Source organism: Erithacus rubecula, assembly GCF_903797595.1.
Source record: "Erithacus rubecula genome assembly, chromosome: 1".
Classification (NCBI taxonomy): Eukaryota; Metazoa; Chordata; class Aves; order Passeriformes; family Muscicapidae; genus Erithacus; species Erithacus rubecula.
This window is the reverse complement of record NC_136658.1, coordinates 35,840,189-35,868,164: the sequence shown is the minus strand read 5'-3', so window position 1 is coordinate 35,868,164 and position 27,976 is coordinate 35,840,189. Positions and strand designations below refer to the sequence as shown.

The following is a 27,976-nucleotide window of genomic DNA, read 5'->3' as shown; positions in this document are numbered from 1 at the left end:
AAAGTTTGGGAGGGCGGGCGGGGAGCCGGGAGCCGGCCGGGATCGGCGGCAGGGAGCCGGCGGCCACGCTGCCCTGCTGGGCGGCAGCCCCCGGGAAGCTCCGCTCGCAGGCTGCCGAGGGGAATAACTGCTCCGAAGACTCGCAGAGGACTTTCAGGGTTTGTGCGTTCTTGCTTTTTCTTTTATTTCCCATTTTTTTTTTTTTTTTTTCTTACTTGATTCCGATCCCCAGTCGCGAGTACAGTTGTGCCGGGAAACGACCGAGACCTGTGTTTAAGCAGCCTGTTGAGGGGAAAAAAAAAAATCTCAGGAAAGCATTAAAGGTGACCCGAGAAAGAAAGAAACCAATCTGTTGTGAATGTGAAAACGGGGGGTTCGTCTGTTTTTTAAAGCACTGTGCCTTTATTTGTGCGTATTTTGTCCCTGTGATGAGCTGTCATGAGTTCGGTGCGTAGTTTTGTGATTTTCCTTCTTGTTGGTTACCTTAAAAATTTTTTTTTGCTGTATTTCTAAACTGATTTTTGTTCAACCCTCTTATTTTCTCGACTGTTTTAAATGTCTTCTTAGCAGAATTATTTCTATTCCGTGGTCCCTATCCTGCCTGAAATTTGTATGATATTTTTATCGGTCTGTGGGGTGGTGCCACCCTGGGTCGAACCTCTGGGGGTGTCCGTGTTTCTCTCAATTTTGAAAATTTGATTGTCGGTTATTTTTAGCTTCGTTCAGAATTTCCTCCTTGAAATGAACTAGAAGTCTTACAGGAATTCCCCGATGCCCTGTTGAAAAAAGTGAAATTAGTTTCTCATTGGTACATTTTTAATAACTTTTTGCTCTCCCTCGCTCTCTTAATTGCCTTTTAGTGGCCTATTTATAACATACAGACCTCCTAAGATGAAGCTTACAAGAAAACGCTTCTCAACCTTTGTTGATTTCACTGATTTTTGTCAGATAAATAAACTGCTCCTTGCACAGCAATTTTAGCTGCTGGTTTCCCTCATTCTTTGTGGGAAGCTAGAAGGGACATCTACCAACAGGAAATTCAGTGAAGCTATCAAATACTGCCCAGTATTTTGGGAGAACTAGGAGCTACGGTTTTTTTTTCATGCATTTTCCAGCCTGGACTTGCGTAGGTCTCTGTCTTACTCCTCGAGAGGGTTTTGGCAGAGCTGTTGGCCACCAGTGCAGGGCAGCACAGAAGAGCATGGACAGCACTGGCAGACTTGCAGAGATAAAGAGGAGCGATCTGCAGAGCTGAGCAGCTTCAGGTGCTGCCAGGGTGGGCACTGGAAACCTCTCCTAGGGTGTGCTGAGCACACATTACACCTCTTTGGGATATGATTGGTGTTCACAGTCCGGTGGGACTGGTTTATGTGAGACATCAGATGTTCAGTAGTGACTGCATGCCCACACCTCCTGTCTGTGGAACACCACCTGAGCTCTCCCATCCCTGAGTGGGGTGGAAATGGGCCTGTGTGAGGTCACAACCCTCAGTAGTGCTCCCTAGCTGATCACTGGCTCGTTGCTGCTTGTTTGGAGGGGGGGTGAGTGCAGTAGCAGTGAGAGAGTGGACTGTGTGCTCACTGGTCACTGCTAGATCTCTATGCTACCAAAATAATTTCAGTATTTTAAAAAATCTAATAATATTTTTCTATGCATTAAATAAGCACAAAAACGCTTTTGCATGCATATATTTATATAAAATACATGTACTGATTAGGTGATATGACCTATCTTATTGGATGGCGGGTATCTTTGATGATGGCAGTGTGTAATGTAATGCAGTTGCCTTGTTCGTTTTCACATATTTCCCTTCTCCATCATCTTTCTCCCTTTCCTGTTACTGGAAAGACCAGCAAGGCTTGTCCCAGTGGTGGTGTTCCACCAAGAAGCAGTGATGAGGAGAAGCTGAGTGAACTCCCCCATGAAGTGGCAGGAGATGGGTCCCGATTCAGCAGGCAGTGCTGCTCTGGTGGGGACTGTGCTCAGAGATACATTGATCTGTTACAGTGCTACCAGGGTTTGAGGGAAATAACCACGAATTCTGTCTGCTGAGTTGGGCTGGGCTTTGCTTTTACTGTGCTTCAGCTGCTCCCAGAGCCATCTGAGCCCTTTGAGAATGGGTCTGGCATCTCATTCAGGTCCAGGTGCCTCAGAATCAAATGATGTGTCTCCATACTAATCTCTCCATCACGCATTGCAAGAAGCATCCGTGGGTGGATTGACGTCCATGACATGCAATAGCAATTTGTGTTGCATGCCAATATAGATTTCTCTGGTTTTTGATCCATTATGGAAATGCTGTCATGCTTGGAAAAGTTGTCCTGCAAAGAGATCCCCAAGGCTGATAGCTGGACAGGGCCACCAGAGCACTGCCAGGGCTGTAAACCCACAAGTTCTGTAACAAAGTGAGATTATTTTTTAGAAGGTGAATGATCCTGAGGTGTCCATGATGCCATTTGGGTTGCTTCTTATTTGGTTTGTTTTGGTTTTTTTGTTGGTTTTTAATTTTTTTTTTAAATTATAGCAGTAACAGCTTCCCAGTAAGTCCTGCATACAGCTGAGAAGTTACCTTCCTTTTTGCTCATTATGGGAAAGAGTTATGTTGGCAGATGTGGCCTGTGTGAGGATTTGCTGAGCTCTTAATCCTGTTTGTGGCTGATAGGCCATGCAAATGTGGAAGGGCATCTCTTTCAGTATATAAAGGTCTTAACTGCTTGCCACCTTAGGGAAATGTGCTGTTAAAATGCTGTAATTGTTTTATCAGTAGCTACAGACCATACAGGCCATGAAGTTGTAGATGTGAAATTCTGCAGCAGTGCAGACTGTCTCCCCCCACCTTTTTCTATATTTTTTTCTCCTTCTTTTTTTTCTATCCCGTCTGGTTGCTTGTTTAGGTTTTTTGAGAGAGATATTTTTGCTTGTTAGGATAAACCATAAAATGATTTCTGTAGGTAATAGAGGAACCAGGCTTTGTATATTGAGTGGGAGAAGCAGCCAGATATTTGTGAGCCCTTTGAGCACGTGTGAGGGGATGAGGATGTGTGATAATATTCTCTCTCTTGTCTTTTGCCCTGTCACTTGTTTAGTTTCAGGATGGGGTTTTTTTTGGTCGTTTTTATCCTCCTTTGTTGTATTGTACATCCATTTTAGATGCAAGAAATTAGTCACTTACTACTTTTTAAAAAGTGTGATCTTTTGGGCGTCTATGTACCTAGAAGTTTCTGACCACTGTTGTCATTAGAAATCTTGTAGAATTTCTCAAAAGATAGGGCATGCCCCAATCACATTATGCTGCATTAAAGTTCTGAAAGCACAAGCATAATCTTAAGCATATGAGTGACTTGTCAGAGAGGTTATCTTCCTAGTCCCTCAGTATGCTGGCCAAAACTTAATGTAAATGAAACAGTGAGCAGTGCAGTGAACTTTCCACTGCAGTTTCCGGTGAGTGTAGAAAACACCATTTTTTACAATTCATGTGTGCTATTTAAGTAGCTAGTTCATTGATGGGGACTGAATTCTTGGGGCCAAGGAGTTGCTTGTGTAGTTTTGTGGTGAGATTCTTTGGGGTTAAAAAGCTGATAAGTACCTGCCTGCCTTCCTGTTTGCTCATATGCTGTATTAAAGGCTTGTGCAAGATAGGGACTTCCACCTTAACCAAGGTTCGGTGGGAAACATTGATAAAACCAGAAACTGGAGGTGGATTTGTAGGTGGAAGATGGAGGGTAAGTGATTGGGACACTGACTTTTGCAGTATGCGTGGCACTTGTTAGATTTCTCTTGAGTGGAGTTTGCTGACAGTGCCATGCTTGTATTTCCCCCCTGTCTTTCTGTGATCATAATGCAGTCTCTAACTGACTTGCAAAAATGAGACACAATGATATGGAAATTCAGTGGAAGTGTCAGTCTTGAGTGTTTGGATTTTGTTTTTCTTTAAGTAGGTAGTAACAATAATGCTGGGCTTTTCCCAGTCCTCTGCAGGTGCCTGTGGACCTGAAGGTAGAGGGACATAGCAGAGGAGTATGCATGCAGAGTAGGTGAGTTCTGATCTGCTCAGGGTGGATATTGACTTTCTGTGTTATGGCAGAGGGTCAGAGGAGACAGGTTTACAAGGTTTTGTGAAATGGCCTGATGTGTGGAAGCAGGAATGCTGAAACTCATTATTGGACTTACCAAAGCCTGTGAACTAGGCTAGAATGTGAACTCGTGACTGGTGCCCTAAGCCTTAGTGCCAGCTAACCTCTTTTCTGATCCCTTTCATGATTTTTATTTTATCTTGTTTGGATTGCACATGTTTTCCATTAGACTTTTTCTCATGGTTCTTTTATTTGCTCTGGTATTTTTCATTTCTATTTACTCTCAACTGTTCTTTGACAGTTTGTCTGATTTTTAAAATTTCATTGTTAGATTTTTCTCCTGTGCATGACCTATGTTGTTTACATTTATTCTTCCTTTATTCATCTTCTTACATTTTTCTCCTTTTAACTCTTATCCTTAGAGGAACCAGTTTTACTCTTAAAGACCAGCCCTTTCTTATTGATTGCCAACTGCTTTTATTGAAACTAATTTGCATTCTCTGCTCTTATTGTGCTAGACAGAGGACTAGTGATTTTGAGTAAAGCTCTTTCCCAAAAGGCTTTGCTCAGAAATTGTCTCTGCATTTCGCAAAAAGAGTGGAAAATAAAGAGCAACATCAGTGCAAAAGCTGCTTCTGCCTAAACCAATGTGTTTGTGTCTTTGTCACATGAAGAGCAGAAATGTGGCCTGGCCCGCTGCAGGCACAAATGACTTTTTCAGGCTGAAATGAGCTGATGTGGTGAGGGGGAGTGCAGAATGATGTGGTCTTGTGTTTACTTACATGGGCACCCCTTAGACTCTGGCAGTAACAAACAATCCATTTTGGTTGGGACTGTGCTCTGCCTTGGTACTGCTGTGATTTTTTGGGGTTTTTTTTTGTCCCATAGGCTGATCTAAAAATTTATGAAGAATAAAAATGTACTACAATTATAGAGTCAAAGAGCTGTGTTTGCATGATGGTAAACTTGGGGAAAAAAATGTTAAATGAGAGGAGGTAGCTGGGTAGGCTTTAACACTCAAAAGTACCATCTTCCTTCAGATAGGCTCTTTTGAGAAGGATCTCTAATAAGGCTTCTCAAGCCTTATTAGTTGCTAAGCATAAAACCCTTGTGTTCAGGTCATGTTGATTTTGAACTTTGTATCATGCTAGAGGTATGGATAATCAGGGTTTGGATGTACTAGACCTCAGGGTGTATATCCTATCTCCTTCTCATACAGCTTTTGGTTTATAAGTTGGTCTCACTGCTTTTTCACCAATGTTAGTTTGGTTTGACATATTGGCTTTGCTTATATATTTGGAAAGGAGTTCTCTGACCATGGTGTAGTGCTTAGTGTCAGGTCTGGAGGGGCAGGTGTGTTGTATAAATTTGTTGCTAAAAATCACTGTGGTACTTTGCCTCTCAAATGCTTTTTCTTAGCATGGCTGCTTACTGGAAATTATATGTCAGTAGCATCATTGCATCAGGATAGAACTTTTACTTGACTCCAACACCCAGCTAGAAGCATAACCAAAGGAAGGAAGCTGCAGGATGGAGTTTTTAGTTATCAAAGTGCACCCTCAAACACAGATTAGGTACATGACTGCCATGATACAAATAAGATATGAGATCCCAGAGCCTTTTTTTAGACTTACTGGTGCCAGTATAAAATATGGCTCTGAGCCTGCAGTCATGCCACAAAAAGGCTGAGGAAGTTCATCTGTGGTTAGTTGTCTTTGCAAATGTAGGTCTACTTAGAAACCTCTGCACTTACTGTGATGGGTCTGGCCATCAACTCAACCTTCACAGCCTACTTTGAATGGAAAAACATACAGTTAAACTTAGCATAGTTTAGGACAAAAAAACTGTAGGATAAATGTGTCTGAAGTGGCTTGAGAGGTTTAGGTGTTAATTCTGCACAGCATCAGAAAAACTTGAGTTTTCTGAATTTATAACTGTTAGGGGAGGCTTATATTTATACTGTTACAAGCTGGGAAGTACATTTGAAGGCTTGGAGTCTTAGAGTTACTTGTGATGAAGTGCTTTAGCACAGAGGAAAAGGCTGCATGCCAACTTTTTGCCTTAATGTTAGAGTTTGATACCATTACTCCAAAGTCTTGATGCTGGTTCTTGCTGCTGAATTATTATTTCAGTCTGCAGAGCAAACAGTTTCCCTCCATTGTTTTAAGTCTTTCCCACAACAGTTGTAAGAGAAATACTAAAGAGTACAGGAAATGGTGTCTGTAAAAGTAAGATTTGATCTGAAATCTGATTGCTTGAACTATTGCTAAGTCTTTTACACTTCTGAAAGTTGAAGATGATGTAGTTCTTTCTTTTGATAATTTACTTAGCATATTAAACTCATAGTATAGTAATCTCCATCGAACACACTTTTGCTTTTCTTTTAAATTGCATTATAAATTGAGGAAGAGAATCAGAAATATTTGTATACAATAATTTTATTGTTTTTTTCCCATGTCTTCCTGCTATAGCACTGCCTTCCTGAGTTGGGAGAAAGTGAAACCTCTCTGTTCTTTGTCCAAACAGAACAAAATGCAAAAGCTAATAGTAGAAGTAGGAGTGAGAATCCATTTGATTTTATAAATTCTTGCCTTTGTTAATAACAGGATGGGTTATTACTGTTGAATATGATGTTGTATTTCTTTAAAATATAAAGTTATTTGCTTTAGTATGTGCTTAACGGAGGAGCAAGGGAAGTTTTCAAATACCCCAAAAGAGCTGTAGAAATAAATTTTTGGAGCAAATTCAGTAACAAGTAGAACTATTTGAGTTGGTTTGTGCATCCTGGCATTGATCTCCTCCTGAACTAATCACACCCCTCCTAACACACACACGGTGTAGCTATGCAGTGCCTTGCAGCCTGACCTACACTTTTCTGCACACCCTTCCAAGTAATTAGACAGGAGCAGGATCTTCTGTGTAAGCCTTTGAGCTTTGTTATTTCCATGCTGTGCTCAGTGTAAAATGCAGTGCTGAGAGACTGGCCTTTTGGCTTAGGCAGGGCATCTGGAGCTGCTTTGCATCTGATCCCCTCTGAACAGAGTGAGGAGGATTGGGTCTGCCTGTGGTGTAGCTCCCTGTCATACCCCATGTCTGTTTCTGGTAAATCAAAGCTGTTGACAGCTGGCTTAGCTGATTTTTTCATGTTCTCTTTGGAACAAGATGATCTTTAAGGTCGCTTCCCACCCAAACCATTTTATGATCCTCTGTATATGTTCTTGAAATGCCCAAATGCCAGTGGAGGCTAGTCCCAGCTATCCTTTGTGACTGACAAAATTTCTGCATGGTTTGGGGAGGGATATGATTTCTTTGGGGGTGGGCTTTTAAAATTTTTTGTTCTGTGGATTTTTTTTTTTGTTTGTTTTTTGGGTTTTTTTTGTTGTTGTTTTGAGGTGTTTTGGGAAGAAGGCATCTGTGCAATTGCTGCTAAACTTTTAACTTCTGGATATGTGTTGGCAACAATTGTTTAGGGTTTTGCCTCACAGAACAGTAAATAAAGAACCCCTGACCCCTAAAACTTTTCTGCCTAATGCACTTCCTTACCTTTTCAAGCACTTTGTGTTTTTGCAAGGATATAAACCTGGGTATTTTATATATTCTATGTTGCTGAACTAACTGGAAAGTTAGGGGGTTTGAGAAATAGGAGCTATGATGATAAATGTATTTTTTCCTTGTAAAACTTTATCTGTATTCTCTGTGCTAGGTACTCCTGAAGGAGAAATTCAGTGTGAAGAGAGGTTTTGTGACAGTTTTGCCCTTAGCGACCCTTAAAAGCAAGGAGAGGAAGAATTAAAGGAAAGAGCTGCAGTGTGCAAAGTCTGAAGAATTAACATCAGTCCCTTTTTCATACAGTGGAAAGAAAAGAGTTGACTGGAGGAAGGAATCTTTCCTGTGGTACTGGAAGAGAAGAACAGTATTTGAGACCTAGATAAGGCCTCACAAGCAGCAGAAATGTATCACACTGCAGAAGCTTTCTGAGTTCTGAGCAGTGTTTTAAAATACAATTTAAGAAACAATCAACAAAATATGTATTCAGTTAGTTCATCTGCAAACTTCAAATGTATTTGATAATCCCCATATAGTGCAATTCAAAAGTATTCTTAAGCTTAACCTTATTTTAATTGGAAAGAGGCATCATGGTAGAATATACTGCACTGCATGCTTACTGAAGAGCATGTATCTGGATAAATGACTGAAAACTTTGCCACGTGGCATTTATCTACTCATTTAGGCCAAATTTTATTTTTTGCTTTTTTTTTTTTCCCTTGTGAAATGAGTGGGTACAAACCTTTTGCTGAATATTTTCATCCATGTTTTTATTCATTGTGTGAAAATTATATGATGCTCTGTTACCAAAACCAAAAAAAACCCCAGGTTGTGGAGATATGTTGTAATATCATTGGCATTTTTTTCCTGTAAGAATGACAGTGGATGCAAAGGTGTGTTTACCTTGAGGAGGGATATAGTTGCTTTCCAAAACAAATGCTATTTATTGAAGATTATTACAAATTGTCTAAAAGAGTGAGCATGCAAGCATCAGGATATATAACATTTTCTTTGGAACATACCTTTGGTAAATATATTTTTAACGGTTGCTAATCTGTTTCCTGCCTAGGAAACCGAGGAAGTCAAAGTGAAAAGGAGATTATGGCCATATTTGTTATTCACTGCTGTGCTGTTCCTCTGACTTCCATCTCCTACGCAGTTAGAAACTCTGCAGGAAAGGGATATGTGACTTGTGTTGAAAACTTTCAGATATCCTGTTTCTCTGGGCCTGTAGGTTTCTGGCTGAGCAGGTTAACCTTTACTGTTGGGCCGTATCTCTCCATATTTTCTTTTGCCCTGGAAAATTTTTGGTCTCCACTGTTCCTGACCACCCTGGACAGTTGGCAATCTCTTCCTTCCAGTCTCACAATACCAGCAGTGCAGTGGCAGCTATGTGCACGTCACTTTGAATTCTGCTGTCAGTTATATTTCTTGTGAATAAAGTGTTTCAGAATTCCTGGGAGCCCTGAATATAAACGTATCAATTATGTGTCAACACAACAGCATCTGTCGTTGAAATTGGGTATCGTTTATTTGGCATCAGCACAGCAAAGATTTGGCTGACAGCCAGAGTGAAATATTCCAGCAGAAGCTGCTGCAACAGAAGCCATCTCAAGCAATTTGCTGAAATTCAGGTGCTCTAACATAATCTTTTAATAAATTCTTAAGACATGAGGGATCTTAAACAAAAAGCCTTTCATGTTCTACATTGTTGCCTACTATTATTTCTTTTCCATGTCCAATCTTTTTTCATTATTCTTCTCTTGGAAGAGATACATATAAGATTCTGGATGTATCTGTCCCATGATATAATATCCTTTTTTGGCTTTCTACTTCTTACTTCAACATTGTTTACATAAAAGCTCCAAATGAAGGCAATTGGCAATGCCTGCTTTGGGAAAACTTTGGTTAAGTATGAAAGATGCAAGGCTCTTAAAACAGGAGAGTAAGAAATTGCCCCTATAAAAGATGTGTGTTCTGGAGGTTTTGCATATTTTTTCTTTTCTTAATAACTTTGTCTCTTCTTGCTTTTTTGTTAGATCTTTTCCTTAGATTTAAGTAAGTTTTGCACTCCCAAAGATGCAAGTCGAAACAGTAATTTCAGGAAGTTAGGAAACCCCAAGTCTGTAACACATGCCATTTGTCACAGACATAACTGCCATGGTTGAGTAAGCATTTTAGTGTACCTGTGGGAAATGGGGAACTCAGATGACTTGTTTTTTATGGATGATCTTCATCAAACTTGAGGGAGGTGAAGAGAAAATGATATAGCTTGTCACCAGGTTGATTCTGATACCTGTTTAAAAATGAAAACAGGAAAATCAGAGTTAGAAAGGAGAAAATACAGCAGAAAGACTCAGTATCCTGTAGCATATCCAAATGTTTTCTTCATGCCTTTTTGCTGACTTTGGACTCCAAACAGTTCCCATCCCCTCATCAAATTAGAGTTTTTGCACTTGGGTGCTAAAAAAAACCATAATTTCTAGGAAAGCATTAAGAACAATACAGGGATAAAAGTAGTTGGGAGAAAATACACAATGGGTTTTCAATGCTGGAGGAAAAAACTTGTAGAATGAAGATGAATTGGGTTTTTTAAAAGGTTTTTAGGGTTTGGTTTTTTTTGTGGGTTCCTCCCCTCCTCCCTGAGGTTTGAAGTCCTATGAAGTTGAGATTTTCGCAGAGGGGAGAGAACAATGAAAGGGAGGGAGATCTGTCATATAGTCTGCATTTTAAATGGGCTGGTTTCTCTTTGATAGAAAATAAATAGTAAATTTGGATTAGCTCTTAACTTCCAATTCTCAAAAGAAATCACAAATCTAGAGTTAAGTAATGAATCCTCTTTAGGAAAATCAATGTAACCTGTATCCAAGCTCAATTTATTCAAGAGGTCAGCTTTGTTGCTGCCCTGGCATAGCTTGAATTTAATGATTAACCTCTTAATGACTGTTCATGCAACTTCCATCTGGTACTTTATATAAGCATAAGCCAAGATGATAACAGAATGCTGTAGTAAAGCAGTGTGTACTATTCAGGGAAAAATCCCTTTCCAAATCCTGTATGCAGCATGCATCAGCCCCAGTGAAACTGAGAGAAGCCCGTTAAGAAATCTGATTAGCTGTCTGCTCTCCAGGTGAGTTAAAATCTCTGTCCAGCTTGGTAATCAGTGATGTCTAACTGGTGGCTTATCTGGTAATAGTGCTGTCACCTTTTATAGGCGCCTCTCATGCAGTTCTGCCTGGCTTGTGTATTCATTTTGGCCACGTAGAACACCGAGCAGCCAAGTGAGACCCTGTTATAAATTTTAAAATCCTCTTCAGAGCCGCGGCGCAGGCACTGTTGTGTTCTGTTGTGTTGCCCTTTGTTCCAGCAGGTTTCCTTGTGAGATCTCCAGGTGCCATGTAAGCAGTGGCACACAAGAGGGGGGAGAGTGTGCTTTGTGGGAAAGCAGCATGGAAAAGTGCAGCATTAAGTTCAAGTTTCAAAGCAGTGTCAAGTACTAGTTAGTGTGTTTGCTCCAGCAGTAGTTTTCTACAGGTGAGAAGAAACATACCATTACGGGAAGAAATAATGGAAAATATTTCAAAAGTAGCTTTAGTTAATGTAGTATCCTGTAAAGTCTAAATTGTTTTCCTGTTAAAATGCAGAATGTGAAGAAGAACAATTCTAATGCCTGCACTTTTGGATGTATTTATCTCCAGAAAATACAGATCTGGTGTCCCTTCTATATGCATAAATGTTCATGTCCATGGAGAGACCTGGCTGAAACCTGTGGAGCACTGCAATAGCAATCAAGATGAGTTGCCAGATGGGAGCTGAACTTTTCATCAGCCACATAAATATAGTCCTGAATCTTTTGAAGGTGTCATCTGTTGGTAGTTTCTTCCCATCAGTGATTGTTTATCTTCTATTCCTTTCACTCAGAAGAGGTGAATTTAGACTGCAGCTGTCTTGATAGCTGGGGGTTTCTTATTCATGGTATGCTCTTTGCTTGTGGGTTCCATTAAGTTAATGTGATCTCAGCCATGCTTTGTACCTTATTTTGGATTTCATTCTGTACTTGCTGTTGTGAAATATATTAATACTGTGTCATTTCTGTTTAGGTTTATTTTGAACTGTTTTTAGCATCCTCATGATTGAAACTTCCTTGTGCCCTCAAGGAAAGTGAGGTGATACCTATGGTATAGCACAGTAGATAAGAGGTTATGCTTCTCTCTTCCTTTTCTCAGAAATCTGCTGTGTAGTTGTAGTTCTAGTTTCAAATCTTGGTTAATCTGTGAAAAGAAATCTCACTTCTCTGTAGGAAAGAGGGGTAAGCAATGGCTGATAGCCTGTATCATAGGAGGAGTAAGAAGATCTGAAACTTCCAGCCCTGTGTAGGAAACAGATGGTTCTCAGAGTCCTGCTGGAGGTGGTGTATACTGTCCTCTCCTTGAAGTGCACAGGAACTGCTTGTTGATTTTCTTGTGTTTTGGAGAACCAGGGTCAGGAGTATGGGTACAGTACACTTGGTATTATTTAGAATATTTAGGTTTATAGTCTGGTTACTAAGCGGCTCTGTTAAACCACTTCCTGGTTTTCTGCTCAGATATTTAGTTTATTTCCCCCCTCTCTGTTGAACCTCCATTCCTTTTCTTAGTTTCTTCTCTTCCCTGTTCAAATTAGTTGCAGTTTTGGAGGAAATTAACATTTTCCTTTTCTTTACACTTACATCAGAAATTCAAAAGACAAAATTCCCCTTCTTCACTCTCAGGAGTGAAGTGCTATTTTATAGTACTCTCAGATTAAATATTGGGATTGCTAATCTACTTATTGCACCACAGTTCTTGCATGGAGGAACAGCTTGTTTGGAGCAGTATTTGTAGACCCACTCACTGTTTTCAAGTCAGTACTGCAACCTTATATAAGCCAGTTTCCATCCACTTAACTCCAGGACAAATGTGGTGATTAATATTTATATAAAAGCTTTCATGTTTCCACAGTGAAATCGTCTCACTTTGAAAAGAAAAGGTGTCTTTTATCCCTGTTGACTTGGTGTGAAAAAGCTTGCAAAGGCTTCCAGCAGCACTGCATCCAAGACAGGCATCAGCAGAAGAACTGAGGTCATCTTTAATTCGGTATTTCATTTTGTGAAATTGCCTACTCCAAGAGAAATAAAACATTTACATGTATATTAACCAATGTTTGCCAGCTCTTGGAATAAAGCCAGTTCTCTCAGGGCCAAACAAACGCTCTGAGTGAATGAGTAATAATCTGGAATTGTCACTCCTAATTTATGGATGAGTAGATAGAGCAATGTTTGCCATTTTAAGTTGTCCTATTCGCTTGAAAGACTAGAAATCATGATTAGCTGTTGGCTCAGAGTATCAATAGCATGTCTGTTTATAGCTGATTTACTCAGTATAGCTGTTGCAAAAGTTCAAGACCTCCCCACATGATAAGAAATAATTGTGAAAGAAGATGAGAACACATGAAGGTTACAGATGTTTTGGAACACTAATTTGGAATCCACAGCCAGAAGATGAAGGATACATGGCATCTCCTCTTTATAAATGACAGCAAGGTCTTCCTGTGCCTCATTTATTTTCTGAGGAAATCTGTATTGTCATTTTCTCATGTTAAGAGAAAATTTAAAAATCCATGAATTCCCAAGATAATGTCTGTATTGGCTTTTGTTGCTGATAAGTAAGAGGAGGGCATACTACTGATTATCTTACAATGGTATTTCCTGTCTCTGAGCCTTTCCATTTGCTTAATTTTCCAACAAATGCAGTTAACAACAGTTTTGGAAACTGTGTTTTATACATTCATGAGATGCTTTTGTCATGAAGTTAACAGCAATCTTACCATGGTTGGGGTGAATAAAAACAGCAATCAGACCCTTTTGTTGAGAAAGAGGTGTGTTTTTAATGTCAGTACTTAAAATCCTACCTTATAAAGCCCATGTTATATACTGCAGGAAATAAAATAGCACAGCCCCTCTGGAGTAGGAGTTAATGGGAATGAGAGTTACTCTTGAGATTAAATTGTCTGCAGAGTATCCTGTGAAGTTTTCATGAGGTCTTCTGCCTGGTTGTGGGGGAGGCTGCTCCATCACACCTAAATACGTAGGCAGGAGGAGATGGATGAGAAGCATGAACCTCAGCTGTCAGCCACTAAAAGCAAAGACACATAGTGCACAGGTGAGACCCATCACTGATGTGTCTTCTCTGAGGGATGGACTCTTCCATCCACTTCTTTCAGTCTTTATTTTACTTCCATGCAGCTTTTCTTCTGTGTGCTGGTTTGTCTTTGTTTTAATTTTGTTTCTTTTTTTTTTCCCTGCACATTAAGGGGTCTGTCCCGCACTTTCTGTCTGGGCTTCATTATCTTGTTCACCTACTTGCACTGCATCATTTTTCTTCCTTTCTCCCCACTGCATTAAACTTCCTATTTGTCATTGTGTCAAATGAAATAACAGCAAGAGCAGTCAGTGTTGCTGTTGTAGATACCAGGATGTCCACAGCCCAGGGTGCAGCCATTATTATTCTGTCTGTAAGCTGTGGAAGACAGGCTCTGAAGAGGTGCCTAAGGACATGATTCCTCAGCCCCTCTTGAAAGGTCAGATGTAGGACTTAACTTCTCTACTGTGTAGCCTTAGCTGTCATTTGGTGTTTGCAAGCACTTGGATAAGATTAAAAACTAATATATCCCTCTTTTGAGAGAAGGTCAAATAATACGTGATTGAAACTCTACATGTACTGAATCATGGCAGGAACCTTTAAACACCCATTCCCTGCACATGCACAGCTCCCAAAACCATCCATGAGCCCCAGTGCTGACTTGACTTCCACTGTTGGGGTCCCAAGAGCAACTTGGTTTGATTCTTGAGTGCCTGCTGTTGAATTGACAAGAGAGATCTACTGAATACTTCAGTCAAATTTATATATATGTAAAATACACAAATGTGGCTGGTTGAAACAAGGAAGCAAAATGAGTTGTATTTTTAAGAGCTGGTCAGCAGTATCTTAATAAAAACAGGGGGGTGGAGAGAACTAACCGTACCACAATATGAACAAAAAAAAAAAAAAAAAACCAAAACCCAAACAAAACACTGAAGAGAAAAAAATAAATCTCAAATCTAACAAAAAAGCAACACCCCCAAGAGAAAAAAAAACCACAACCAATCCACCTAGTAGCTCAGAGCAATATTTCTTGAAATTGCTTTAAAATATGAGACTATTAAGATCAATCTGAATCAGTCTATGCAGAGTAAGATAGATATGCTTAGATCTCAGCAGCAGCAGGTGCTTGCAGTATTATAAATAGAAAGCAAAAATGAAGGTGCTTATTAAATTTGCCTTTATGATGCTTTGAAGAATTGCCCTAGAACAGAAAAGAAAAATTACCAGAGGCTCTGGATTAGAAGGATGACTTAAGTAGCTGTGCTGCCAAAGGAAACAGAACATAAAGTAGAATAAGTGATAGACTTGTTCAGAAAAGGTTATCTAACAGTCGTTTGTCTCTAACATGGAGATGTTGGCCAAGAGCTTTGGAGAGATGTGATTGAACACAGGAGGGCTTAATTTTTTTCATCAGTTTTAATATGATATTGAGTTTTAATATATTTTTCAGGAGATTGCACTGTAATCCTTTCTAGCACTTATATTTCTCAGGTTTTTCATTTTACCCTCTTCCCCCAGCTGACAAGACCTCATTCTGCAGGAAACGTTTGTGTTTGTGAAATGGAATTGTTCAGAATTTTTGTGGCCTTTTTGGATAAGGCCATGGTGAGGATCCTGTATCTTATTCAGAACTTTCTAATGTTCTTGAAACACTGTAGGGCCTCCACAGAGGAGTGGCTGAGCATTGCAGCTAAGGAATTGTCAAGTAAACCAGATCAGCGCAACAGGCTCAACTGGCAGACTAATAAAAATAGATCAAAATCTGCAATGTTTTTTTTTCTTTAATGAGATACTCAGATTGATTTAATTTGGCAAGGAGCATCCCAGGAAATCATAGCATGGGAAAATAAGTGTGTTGGGGAGGAGCAAATTGCTCTGTGTAAGATCTGCTATGCTATTTTTTAATAACAAAGCTCAGGCATCCTTGATGGTGGAGAGAAGGTCTGCAGTGGCACAGTGTTGCTGCTGCACCCTTCTCCTTGGGTCACTGTCTTGGAGATTGCCTGGTACAGAAACAGCAAGGGCATCTAGGTTGGAAAAGTGAACGAGGCATTATCACTGAGTGAAGGAGGAAAGGGAGCAAGTGTAGACAACTGGACTTCTGGCACCCATACCCAGAGGGATGGGTGTGAATGCATGGCTGTAAGCATGGGCTTACACAAAGGGCTGATATGCCACACCAAATATTTAGTGTATTTTAGCTCTCATTAGGACATCAGTTGCAACCATGTCCTTAAGAGTTGCAGGAAAAGGACAACTGAGGCAGCATGACTACCCTTGGAAAAATGCAGCAGGGAGTGAATCTTAGACTTGCACTAAGCTTACTGGGGTTAAGGCAGTGTTCTGTATCACTGGTGACTCTGAGAGAGCCATGAATGTAGCAGATTGCCTTAAAAACAACCCGAGTGGAAAAGGAGACTGCACAGGACTAAATGAGAGGGGTGAATGTGACTAGTGTTGCACAGGGGGAGGTGATGTTTGAGTCTTGGTAAGTGCTTCAGAAGGAGGTCACTTGTACTGTACTGTGTTGAACTATGGTACTGATCAATAATTGTTTGCCGAGTGTTGTAGAGGAACTTCCAAGACATCCTTCTTTGACTACCTGGGCTTGCTCAGGTTTCTGTTACACATATGGCTCCATAGCATTTGCTTTTGCTTCCAAGTTTTTTAGCTGAGGGAAAGTCTTGGCAGTAGAACTGTAAATAGGAATATATAAATAGGTGGTGCAAGAGCCAGTGTTGCAGAGCAGATGAGGTAAAACAGGTTTGTGTTTACAGGGTGGCTTTGCTGAGCAATTCCCTTTGGTTAGACTGTGCAAAACCTTCTTCTTTCTGTTTGTAATTTTATTAAGTCTTAATTAAACTTTCTGCATTTGAATTAGTTTACATTAATGTCACACTGTCTTATTATGTGTATATTGACAGACACTAACAGGGATTTGATCAGCCTAATCCAGCTGTATGTAATTATGTCCCTTGCCCTTAAATAATTGCAAAGAGTCTATCAATCACGGCAGGAAAAGCCAACTGCTTTGTTATAGTGTGGGATTGTTTAGTGAAATGTAATAAGACTTCAGATTTAAACTGGGGAGTAAACAGAATGAGATTTTACTGAGACCAGTAGTAGGAAGAAAAACTTCCCCACCCATCCTGTGTTGCAAATCTCAGTTCTTATCTTCCCTCCCCCCAGCCCTTTCAATAAAAAGGTGTCCTGATTGCATTGTTTTCACACTGATGTTGAAAACATTTCTGTAACTGAAAGGAATTTGGGAAAGGTGTCGATTTCTGGCTGCTGGAGGAAGAGCTCTAGCCTAAACCTGTAGTGCTCTTCCAGTGTGAGGTGGAGGCTTTTATTTCATTCATTGATAACTTGATTATCCAGATCAAATGAGAGTGTGTAGAAAGCAGCAGAGGTGGGAATGAAATCTGCCAAATGGCAGCACTGCATAAGCTCTAAAATAAAGCTTGGAAAGCAAGTAAGTAGGGGAGTAACAGGTTCCCACTTCATCGATTGTATTTGGGTCGATTTCTGTGTGATTTAGTTACACTCTCCAGTGTCATGCAGTCCTTCCCTGGCACATATAAAAGCAGGGAGAGACAGGCATGTTGCCAGCAGTCTTTCCTCAGCTTCCTACTGGAAAATTACCTGTGCCAAGAAAAGCTTGAACAACCAGAACTTCAGATAAGCCCCAAAGGGGATGGGTTTGAGATCTGAACCCCTCATTCAATATGTTCTGAATGCATCAGGCTTGCTTTAAATCTGTGAATATCTCTAAGATACTGTATAGAATAAAATGGTAAGTGCTGTTGTCAGTGCAGTGCTGTTCATTTTCCCCCGTGGGACTGTCAGGGGGATTTCAGGAGCCCAAGTGCAGATCCATCTTGCTTATTTCTGTGCCAGATAGTTCTGTATGTTTGAGCTAGAAGAGTGAGATTTCTCTTTGTGCCTTCTGAAGACACAAACTGTTTCACAAATAGTTTTGATCCAGCATACACAGATTGTCTTGTGGTCAGTAAGTACACATTTCTGGATGTTCTAGATTTGTGCTATCTTGGACTTTTCTTCCAGCTTTCTCTTCTGTCAGTCACTCTGCATCCTTCCCCTTTCCAGTGCACATACAGGTGTACACACACCCCTGCCACTCAGGCTCAGCTCTTGCCTCTGTGGTTTGTGTGGTTTTAGATTTAACATTCCATCCATGCTTGCTGTGGGCAAGGATTTTCTGCCTGCCAATCTTTAGCCTGCACTGAAAACTCAGTGCCAAAGTTCTAAAGACAGTAGAATTGTAATGAAAAGCAGTGACAGTCCCGCAAATTTCCTGTTTGCATTACAAAACTGTAACATCAGGCTTCGGACTTGCTGGCATTGTGCCTGGCACATGCCTCGGGGATCTGTCTCAAAGGCGTTTATAGTGATGCTGTCTCACAGAGTGACTGTGTTGGGAACAACTTCGTTTGAACCGGGGAAGCAACAACCAGACCTCATGTAGGAAAAGTGTGTTTCCCATCCAGGTCGTCCTCATTTCAGAAGATGAGCGCTGCTACCCTCTGGTGACAGTTCAGCTTAAGATGTGAGCAGTGACACTGGAGACCTGGATGGGCTGAGGCAGCTGGACTGGAAAGGAAACACTGTTTTCACACCAGATTCCTTGTTGCTGCCCCTTCTGGCAGATGCCAAAGGTTGGTCTGGGAAAATAGCACTTAAGTTTTGAGGAGCTCTGACACCAGTGCTAGTTTTTTATTTATTTAGCGTAGCTGTTTAGAAACTGACTGAATTTCTGTAAATACCCCGGAAAGATAAAATATTTTGTCTCCAAAGGAGCCTTGTCAGGAACAGCTGAGAAAATTACCTTCCATAAAAACAGCTGAGCAAACACACAATACCAAGTTATATGTTAGACGTTGTGGTTTACTGCATTTATGTGCAAGATCATCTGTAGCTGTAGAGATGCAGAATGGCAAGCTCTTCATTTAGAGCCTCCCCTAGGAATTTAATTCATGCAATGGCAGAAATTGCATGTTTATTTTTCTTGTGTTTTCAGTAAACATTAGTTGTATTTCTTCATTGGACTGCCTGTTGGAAAACTTGTCTTGATGTTGGTTCTCTACCAGGAAAAATATGGATTATTTATCCACCTGTTCATGGATCAAACGAACTTGCCTTTTTATTTATTTTGTTTTAATTGCATTCTGCTCAGTTTCTTTGCTGCATTCAGGGCGGATAGGATGGCACTGCAGGTCACCAGGTCTCTGTTTATCAATGCCTCCCCAAATGCAGAGATCCACAGCTCTTTGTTTCTAATGGAGATTGCTTAGAAGTCCTTAGAATTGTGAGAATCATATGGAAATAGCTTTCTGCTTTGGCGGCCTTGCTCTCTCTGACTTTCTGGCAGCATTCAGTGATGGCTTTCATTTTCCAAATGCTGTGAGTACTTTGGAGACTCTCAAAGCTGCATTTACAGTAAATGTGATGTTGCAGTAATGATGGGTCAATTCAGCTTTAGAAAAAAAGCCACCACCTCTCACTAAAAAATGATGTTAAACTGACTTCAAACAGAATCCTAATAGTTCCATATTGCTACGTGTATAATTAAAAGCTTTCACCCTTGAAAACGGTTCTTTTTATTTGCTAATTGTAATTCCTTGCTACAGTCAAATAGACTGAGGTAAATTTTTATGATATTAAGAATTGGCCTCATGCTGTAATGTGAAAATCCATTTTTCACAGAGCAAAAATTTTTCTCTTAATGCTTTTCTTCATTTTTAGCAGACTCTGAAATCATGACAGTGTCACTAAAAGAGAAGATCCCAAATTTAACATTGCAAGCATTATCTTCAGGTATGCATCAATTCTGCTGTGCAGCTTCAGTTTAGAAGGAATGGCTGACCCAGAGCATTTGGATCATGGAGAAGGAAAGTTATTTTTTTGGCTTTTGCTGCAGTCATTATTAATTTTGTTAGAGGATGGCTTGTACAAATTAAAAATTGGGATGTTTTTTTAAAGCAATTCATAATAAGTTCTCCTCTTTAGTGGTTGCACAGAATGGTGTTCCAGTACCATAAGAAGCTCTCCTGTAGCTGGAATATTCACTTTGGTGTTGCTCAGAGTAGGTTGTCTGGGGAGGTCTGGGAGAGGGATGGAGGATATGAATAGGATTAAAGTGTTTTGCTAATCCTTTGGGCAGGCCTAGTCTTTAAGGTTGAGAACTCATAGTCAAATTGGCAAATCTTTGCTCTGTCACTCACACATAGAACCAGTCAAACTATAATTTGACATTTAGTGTGAAGCATGAGGTGTAATAATTGTGCTTGAATGTGATGGAAATACTGCTGGACATCTACTACTGCACTTGCCTAAAAACTGTTAGAGGTTAGCTTTTTTGCCTTTTTTTCTCCCCAAAAAGCTTCCTGCATAGAGCCAGACTTGCAAGGTGCTGGGTGCCTAATGGGTCTGGCACAAACACAGGGGCAGGTTTAGCTTCTATCTCTGTGTGGGAAAAGGGTGCAAACTGATCCAAGTGCTGCTGCAAGTTCTACCCAGGTAATAGCCACACAAAGTGATGAACATGTTCTTCAGAGAAGATGTAAGGGCTGTTATTTTTTACGTATCTGCCAGAACTAAAATAGGAGGTAAAATAGTTGGACCTCAGTAGATGGAAAGGCTGTGTACAGAGCTGTCCTCTCTGGAGACCTCATCTAGAGCTCTATGCATTAGTATTCCTGCTTGTTCATATGTTCCAGACTCCCACTGAAATACTTTTCAAAATTCCCATTTAGCTGCATATCTAATCTGGCCAAAACACCTTAGAAATTGGTGACCTTGCTGATGTTATTCCTGCAATGGTCAAACCTTAGAGTTTCAGGAAGAAAAATTCCCCATCCAAAATGAGGTTTGTCACCTCAAGGTAAAATCAGTTATTGAAGTAATGACCAAAAAAAAAAAAAAATCTGTGTTTCATGGAGAAGAAGCCTGGAGAAGAGGAGGCTCAGAGTTGACCTTATCACTCTCTCCAATTACCTGAAAAAAGGATGCAGTCAGGTGGGGGTTGGTCGCTTCTCTCAGACAACCAGTGACAGGACAAGAGGACACAGTGTTAAACTGCATCAGGAGAGGTTCATGCTGGACAGTAGGAAGAATTTCTTCACAGAAAGGGTGACTAGACATTAGAATGGGCTGCCCAGGGAGGTGGAGTCACAGTCCCTGGAGTTGTTTAAAATAAGACTGGATGAGGCACTTAGTGCTATGGTCTGTTTGACATGGTGGTGTCTGATCAAGGTTGAACTTGATCTCAGAGGCCTTTTCCAATCCAGTAATTCTGTGATTCTCTGGGGAAGCCTAAAAGAAGACTTCTCCTTTATTAAAATAGTACCTATGGTTTGTGTAACAGTATTACACACAGATCAGTCATTCATTAAAAACCTGAAACATTTGCCTGGTTTCAAAGCTAGGAAATAAAGCATCTCTGTTGCTTAGACCCCACTTTTATTAAGGATGGAAATAAGAATGGTATTACTTCAGCTAACTTGTGGGTTCTGGGCTCCCCATGCTGGCTGGAGGGGGGAGCATGTCAGGGTTCCTTCTGCTGTCAGGAGCTGCTGTCACCTGGGCTGCAGGGAGCTGGAGTTCTGTGAGGTAAGGGGGATTAAAGCTTTGTGTGTAGGAGGCCCTGCACTGCTGCTCTGGCTGCACACAGCCCCTGTGTCTGTTCTGCTGTGCAAGGAGAGGATGCTCTGCCATGGCCTGGGGCTTCAGCAGCACTCAAGGAACAATCCTTCACTGGTGGAAAGGATGGTCCTTGTCACGAGTGCTCCTGTTTTAATGGCCACACAGTGCTGAGCAGTGCTTCCCTTGCCCTTTGGGTCCCTATCTCCTCCTCTTTGCAGCTCTTGGGCCCAATGGTTCTTCCAGCCTCCATGCAGCAGCTCTGGCTGCATGACCCTGAAGCAGTCAGTCCAGCAGCAAAAATAAGCTGGTAAGTTTGTTGGTTTGGGTTCTTCTCAACTCTGATGCTAGTGTGTCTTGGTGATTGGGATGCTCAAATAATCTGAAGAGTATTGTCTGCTTAGATGTCTTGTGTACTTTTTTCCAACTGCTGGCAGGCAGTCTGAATAATGTGTGTCTGCATTGTCTGCTGGTTTGTTGTTTGATTTTAATTTGAATGTCTCAGTAACATCCATACCCCTAAGGGAAAATTTAAATTATAAAAATTAATTCCTGTCAGATTGTTTGTTTGAATTTCAAGTTGTTTTGCTGTTCCAGAAATGTTGCAGTGTCAGTAGCAGGATCATGAAGCCAGGTTGAGCCAAATTGGCTTGCATACACTTTTAATTTTAGATTTGGAGAAAAATTAGTCAGTTTAACATGGTTAATACATTCATGCTGTAAGGTTGGTGATAACAAGTTCTTCAGACATAGAGACATGCAATTACCCTAAGTGCAGATAAACAAAATCTTTTGTGCATGTGTTGCATGTGGAAGGATATGCAAATTTGCAATACTCCATGAACACTGGTGTAGCCTGAGTCAAGGCTGCCATTCAAGATTTGCAGGAATAGCCTTGTGTGGTATGAGGAGCTTTTAACTGCAGATTACTGATGGTTGGGGTTAATTTTACCAAAAAAAGAAGAGATGATAGACTGGCATAGATGTGGTTGGAAGACTGTATATTTTGAAGGACATTAGTCCCTATAGGTTCCATTACAGCCTTCTGGTATAAAATTATCCCTGCTTAGCCACAATTGACTTGGTCTAAGATGCTGGCAAATACTTCAGCGTTGGTATGAGTGACTTCAGTGACTCAGTCCACCATTTCATGTTTTTAGGTTTTGACATTAGCTCTGCAGAAACAGCTCAGAGTAACTTAACCCAGAAGACAGAATGAAAAACACTTTTGTATATAAAAAGCAATGCTGATGATGGGCAAAGAGGGATGTAATTGCTCTAGTAGGCAACTCAGAATACTAAATTAGTGAATTTGTATTATGTTGAAGAACAATGTCTTTAAGTTTCTTCTCAGTAGTTTGAATTTTTTACTGTTTTTTTCTCCTGGAAACCTTAGCTCTTCAGTATCAGCCTGGTGTAGGCTTTGTGAGATGGGCGTTTCAAACAACTTTACCAAGTCAACACTAGTTTTCTTGACTTGGCAATCAAGATTGTTTCTTTCTAGCCAGCAGGTTTCTGCTTTTGGGGAAAACTTTGCTATAGTGAACTTAAAAATAACCTCATTACCCCATGCATTTTAAATTTCAAAATTGATAAAAGTGAGGTGAAGTTACCATATCTGGCTAGTGCCAAGTTGCTGTCATAGTGTTGTGGACTACAGGTATGCCATTTTTGCTAGAGTGTGAATCCCTTCTGTTGGTGTTCTACTTGTGTCCCAGTGGAGAGAGTTGCTGACTTGTGGGTTAAGGCAGTAGTTGAACCAGTTTGGTGATGGCTTTCCCCTGTCAGATGTTTGGGCTAGTCAAGCAGTTAATACCCATGGAAGTAGCCTTAGGAGGGTGGGATGTGTGCAGCCTGTGGCAGTGAGTCCTCCCCTGCTCAGGAGAGACAGCTTCTGTCTGTGGAGGAAAGGTGAGCTTCCAGTTCTTCTGCAGCTTGTCCAAGGTTCGAGTTTGCACAAGACTGAAGTACCTGTGGGACATCACTTTCTCACTGACCTTCTGACAGTGGCTTGCTCTGAGATGTTTTAAATGACTAGTGCTAATGAGATTGTTAATTACACCCATCCCAATGCTGTATTACTTCCTTCCTCTCTTCACTGGCATTCAGCCTTCCCAGATCACAAGCAGGGTGGTTGCTGTCTGAGAGAGGATGTAGCTCAGTAATGTCAGATAATTTGTTCTCATGGACTGTGCACGCCACAGGCAACAAGACCCTAATGTTGTAATCCTGCCCCTGTCACTGCATTGATGTGCTTTATGGATCTGTTTCTTTCTTCCCATAATTTTTAGTAGCCAGTGAAGTCCACAGGGGCTGGTAAGAGGCTTGGCAGTGTAAAGCACTCTGAATGTGCTTGTACAGCATGGGCTGTAGAGTTTCCTTGTATCCAGCTGAGCACTGTTTTTTCAGGGCCGTTTAATTCCAGGACTAACATAGCAGAATCTACAACATCCTGGACTTTTCCTGTGGAAAGGTGTTGTTTCCTGCAACAACTGTCCAATCCTGGCAGTCATGGCTGGGCACCTGGTGGCAGCAGGACCCTGCAGCAACTTGCAAAGATTCACCACTTCCATTTTATAGTTCAGTTAAGATGAACACTATGGCTCATTTCTCTGAAAACTCTGGGTCAGTTTCTGTGCTAGTGCATCTCTGCCAGTAGCAAAGCCATGTAACACAGTCTACTGGAAATGTATTTGGAGATTGATGCCAGATTCCCAAACTGGAGAGTGTCAGCTTGCAATTCAAGTGGTGCTGATGTTTACGGGAAGGCTTTCTGTTCTAAGTTGTCAGATGTTAGCCAGTGTATGTAATTAACTTGGTAAAATTCTGCTTCAGAATGAAATATTCCTTCAAAAAGAGACTTAAAAAAACCTATCCTGATGTTTTTAATGTCTGAATAGTAAGTGATGCTGCACAGAGCAAGGCATACATTTATTGTTAGAGAGATTGGTTTCATGGCAACTCCTCTTTATTACTGTGGTACACAGAGAGTCCCAGAGGCTTTTACTGTCCATCACTTCTTGGGCCTTGGGGGTAATCCAGATATAAAACCCCCAGATGTACAGTGGAAACAGAAAATAATACCAAAATACAGCCTGAAATGCTCTCGTTGGCAAATTATCTCAAAGGACAAATATAAAACTTTATTTTGCATAATAGTTTTTCTAGAATTTGGCAATAAATCTTGTGAGCAGAGCAGGAGAGGGAATGGAAATTGAAGGGGTAAAAAATTTGTTTTGCCTCAGAAGAAATTCAGAAGTTAGTTAGAGAAGTGATAAACAGCATTGCCAAACCAGAAACCCATGAGTAGCAGGTGGTGTAATACCAAAAGCTCTTCCCTGAGTCAAGGAGAGTTGAGGGTTTGCTGAGAAGAAAGTTATGGAAGTTTTGAAATTACATAGCCCATTTGATTAAAAGATGGGAACAGGGTGTTGTGTGTAGTTGCTCAGTTGCTTCATCCAATTCCCATTTACTTCCCCATCACGAAGTTCATTGACCACTTCTGGTTTCTAAATCTGTTACGTATTTTGATTCTAATTCTGTACTGTGCAGAAGGAATTGATTCTTTTTAAGACTTGAATTTTGTTTCCTCTTTTGAAAAATATTCTAGGCACCAAAATTCCTGTTTTGTGCTTTATCAAAACCGAAATGAATGGTTTGCCTCAGAGTGCAAGCTCAATTTGCTAAGTTTATGATCAGAAAACAACTTCCTGAAAGATGTATAGGCAGGGGATACAGAATTGATGAATCCAGCTGAACACTGAGATCTTGTCATGCTTGAGCTTTTTTTTTTTGCTGGGAGTGGAGTTTTTTTATTGTTGTTTTGGTTTTGTTTATTTCTTTAGATTGCATCCAGGATGGACCATATAAACCCAGAAGTATTGATTCTTTGCCTTGTTGCTGGTTTTCGAGTACTACAGGCTTGGTATGATAGATAGTTCAAGTTTAGCAGAGTTATTTCACACTGTACCTTAAATGATGCAAAGTAATTGCCTGGATGACATTCACAGCAGGCAGGTTGCTACCTGTGAGAAAGGATGAAAAGTCCTTTGTAGCTGCACATAACCTCTAGGTGAGGATTCTTGTTTTGTCTGTGAGAGTTTTTAGTGCTGTTTTGTTTTTGTGATCAGGCTGATGAATGAGATTGAGTGGTAACTCAAAGAAAGCATCTCACTCTCAGTGAAACCTCTTGTTGTTTTTCAAAAAAGTAGTCATAAGACAACTTGTAGCATCGACCAGACATGACACATCAAGAGGAAATTGTGTCTGGGGTGAACTGAGCTTTGCACCTTTGCTTGTTGACATATGTCCTCACCAACAGCAGCACATGAAAATCACCTTTACATTTTGATACAAAGAAGAGAGAAAGAAAAGAGGAAGTAGCAGCAACCCATCTGTGTCTCATATATTTTATTCTGAGTATATTAGAGTGATGGAAGAACCTGAATTCATAATTTACTTCAATTCAACTTAGTATTTGATACCAGAAATTATTACCCTCCCAGTCTCTGTTCATTTACGTGTGGCCTGTGTCCAGCTGTTGTGCCATGGCAGAACTGCTGGGGGATGTGGTGGAGAAGAATAGAACCAATGGCTGGCATCCAGGGAATTGCACAGCTCCAGGCAGCTCAGGGGCAAAAAGCTTTGGGTATGGAAATACTAAGCCCCTACTAACTCTCATTTCAGAGAGGCTTTCATACCATGCTGTTTTTGTTAATCTCACTTTGTAGATACTTCTGTATTTAAAAAACATCTAGGAGCTGCTTTAGAACAACTACCTTCTACTTTATTGATGACTGCTTGTCTTCACCAGTGGTTTGTTAGCAGACTCGTTATTGCTTGGGCTTCTTTTCTATTGTCAATGACAGCTGCAGTGACAGTGACAGCACTGAGTCATGTTATGATTTAGACTTAGTTGTGTGGCAGCAGAACCAGAAGTATTAAATTAAGCAGCTCTTTCTGCCCATTTCTTCCTGTTGGAGTACCCTTTATGCCAATAAATGCCTGTTGTTGATGATAAATGCTTGTGGCAGGGTGTATGCTTGCCCTTCCTTGTTCTGCAGGTTTGTGGGAGCCACAGCTCTGAGCAAGGAGCCTCCTGCTGTTTCAAGAAGGGGCAGCTGGAACCCTGTGTTGATGCAAAACTAATTCAGATTATTTTCATTAAGTCTTTAGCTGTGTTACCTTGTTTGCCTTGGAGGATAAAATGTCTCGTGCAGGGCTTGTTTCTGGCTTAATAGAGAACAAGTTCAGGGTTCTTGGACAGATACACAACATGATGAGCTGCTTTGGTTTTTATGGGAAAAGTGTTATGTGGATGAGCAGAATTTCATGATTCTGTTTCCTTGAAAGAGGCTGCATTGGTATCCACTGGATGAAAGATTTACCAAGCAGAGCTGCAGATGTTTTTAATGACTGGAATATGTGTACATCTTGTTTTCTTTCTTTTACAGCTTCTTGTGCAGCCAGCCACTCAACAGAATTCTTCAGCCTCTTGTTTCAAAAGACCTTGGACAATCTTCTGCCGTTCCACTCCCTTTGGTCCCACATTTCAGAAAAAAAAAAGATCCGAAGAGGATGAGGCAGCTTAGAGGAAAACCCAAAAAAGAGACCTCCAAAGATAAAAAGGAGAGAAAACAGGCAATGCAAGAGGCCCGGCAGCAGATCACCACGGTGGTGCTTCCCACACTGGCTGTCGTAGTACTGCTGATTGTCGTGTTTGTTTATGTAGCAACTCGTCCAAATACAACTGAATGATGCAGCTTTTCAGACTCTCTAGCTTTGGGATATTAATTTTACCAAGAGCCAAAAGGAACTCTCTGCCACTCTTTTAGTACTTTGCAAAGGATCTTGCTGGTATTTTCAGTCTTTCTCTTGGCTAGGGTCCCATGGATTCTCTTTAGGAATGTAACATAAAACGTATTAGTGAATGTGCCAGTACGTTTTATGGCCCAGTTATGTGCCTTTCAGACTTTTAAAAATGGTGTTTTTCTTAAAGCTGTTTGAAGCTCTATATTGTAAAAGGAAATCGTGTTCTGCTATAAATTTGTAAAAAATCAGCTTTCAGCTTTTATCACTGTTACCGATAATGTTGCTCCCATGAGCTCTTGTATGTCTATTTCAGAACTTCCAAAGAAGTACATTTCTTCTTTGTACTTAATGTCATATGAAGTGCTTTGATTCAGAAAGGATATATTTATTTTTTGAATAAAAGAAGTCTTACTTGCAATCTTCAAATTATTTTGAAAAAAATGTGACATTGTGAAAGCCTACATTGTGTAATAATTTTTTCATCAACAGCTATATAGTTCACTCAAAAAGAATTTCTTTTTGGTGTGAGATACCAACATGCAAAGTGAATACTTCAGTATCTGCTGGATGGAATCTTACAGAATTTGGACAGGGAGATTCTGCCAGGTTATGGTGAAGTAACTAATAACAAACTACATAAACACAGATAATTGCTTATCTGAATGTTCAATATTTGAAACTGTGTAAGTGGCAATAAAAAGGTGGTTTTGCATATAGGTCTTG

The 27,976-nt window shown here is 40.5% G+C and overlaps 1 protein-coding gene across 3 annotated transcripts; it reads left to right on the top strand.

The window, feature by feature from the left end:
- The first annotated feature begins 27 nt into the window (after positions 1-27).
- On the top strand, positions 28-27,969 carry SMCO4 (single-pass membrane protein with coiled-coil domains 4). Of its 3 annotated transcripts, XM_079323717.1 has the most exons (3): positions 12,599-12,733; positions 13,576-13,798; positions 26,896-27,969. In XM_079323717.1, exon 3 carries the CDS (start codon positions 27,020-27,022, stop codon positions 27,197-27,199), a length of 180 nt encoding a protein of 59 aa, XP_079179843.1. In that variant the 5' UTR covers positions 12,599-12,733; positions 13,576-13,798; positions 26,896-27,019; the 3' UTR covers positions 27,200-27,969. The 3 variants fall into 3 exon arrangements, with proteins under 3 accessions (XP_079179845.1, XP_079179844.1, XP_079179843.1); XM_079323719.1 differs by lacking the exons at positions 12,599-12,733; positions 13,576-13,798 and adding an exon at positions 28-158; XM_079323718.1 differs by lacking the exons at positions 12,599-12,733; positions 13,576-13,798 and adding an exon at positions 304-323.
- Positions 27,970-27,976: the final 7 nt, after the last annotated feature.

Bases quoted from the DNA above. Each gene is read 5' to 3' on its own strand.
- SMCO4 (XM_079323719.1), top strand. From the start codon at position 27,020: ATGAGGCAGCTTAGAGGAAAACCCAAAAAAGAGACCTCCAAAGATAAA.